This window comes from Egretta garzetta, unplaced genomic scaffold, assembly GCF_000687185.1.
Source record: "Egretta garzetta isolate BGI_Z169 unplaced genomic scaffold, ASM68718v1 scaffold931, whole genome shotgun sequence".
Lineage (NCBI taxonomy): Eukaryota > Metazoa > Chordata > Aves > Pelecaniformes > Ardeidae > Egretta > Egretta garzetta.
Window position 1 is genome coordinate 44,435 of NW_009258556.1, and position 615 is coordinate 45,049.

At 63.6% G+C, this 615-nt stretch overlaps 1 protein-coding gene across 1 annotated transcript in view; it reads right to left on the reverse strand.

Annotated features, from left to right (window-relative positions):
* PRPF19 (pre-mRNA processing factor 19) overlaps positions 1-615 on the reverse strand; it is a gene marked incomplete at its 5' end in the record, with an annotated part of 3,659 nt that overhangs the window by 398 nt on the left and 2,646 nt on the right. The window contains 2 exon segments of the mRNA XM_009647942.2: positions 7-112; positions 312-554. Coding sequence (XP_009646237.2) covers positions 7-112; positions 312-554 — 349 coding nt within the window.

Here is a 615-nt window from a genome sequence, read left to right on the forward strand (position 1 = left end):
CCTCACCTGTGAAGTGGAGGATTTCCGTCCACTGCTTGCAGATGTAAATCTGGACGTCCGTCCCGCCCAGCGCCAGGTAGGTGCCGCTCTGGTCAAAAATGAGAGACTTCACCTGCGAAGGAGAAAGGGAACGAAGCTTCAGAGCAGGCCCAGGAAGCTCCAAACGGCTTCTTGGGGTGCTGGGGGAGCACCCCCCCCCCAGGCTCCCCCGAGGCAGAGGAGCGCAGTGGGGGGCAGGCCTGGGACAGCGGGTGCTGGGAGAGGAGCCTGCCCGGCCAGGCCAACGGGAGGCAAAGGGGAGGGTCACACACCTCAAAGTTATTGTCCAGTTGCAACGTCTTGAAGTTCTTGAGCTTACGCAAATCCCAGAGCTTGACAGAGGAGTCGTCCGCCGCGGTGGCCAGGTAGTAGCCGTTCTCGGAGAAGGCGATGCTGGTGATGGGGCCCGAGTGGCCTGGGAAGTTGGCCACGTTGGTGCGTTCCTGGGGATAAGGCAGTCAGAGACAGGCTGCCGGCAGGGAACCGCAGCCCCCTCGCGGCCGGCAGAGCAGATCCTCGCTGCAGCGGGCAGGCTGCGTCATCAGTCTGCTCGGGAGCCAAAACGCAGGGGGGGGA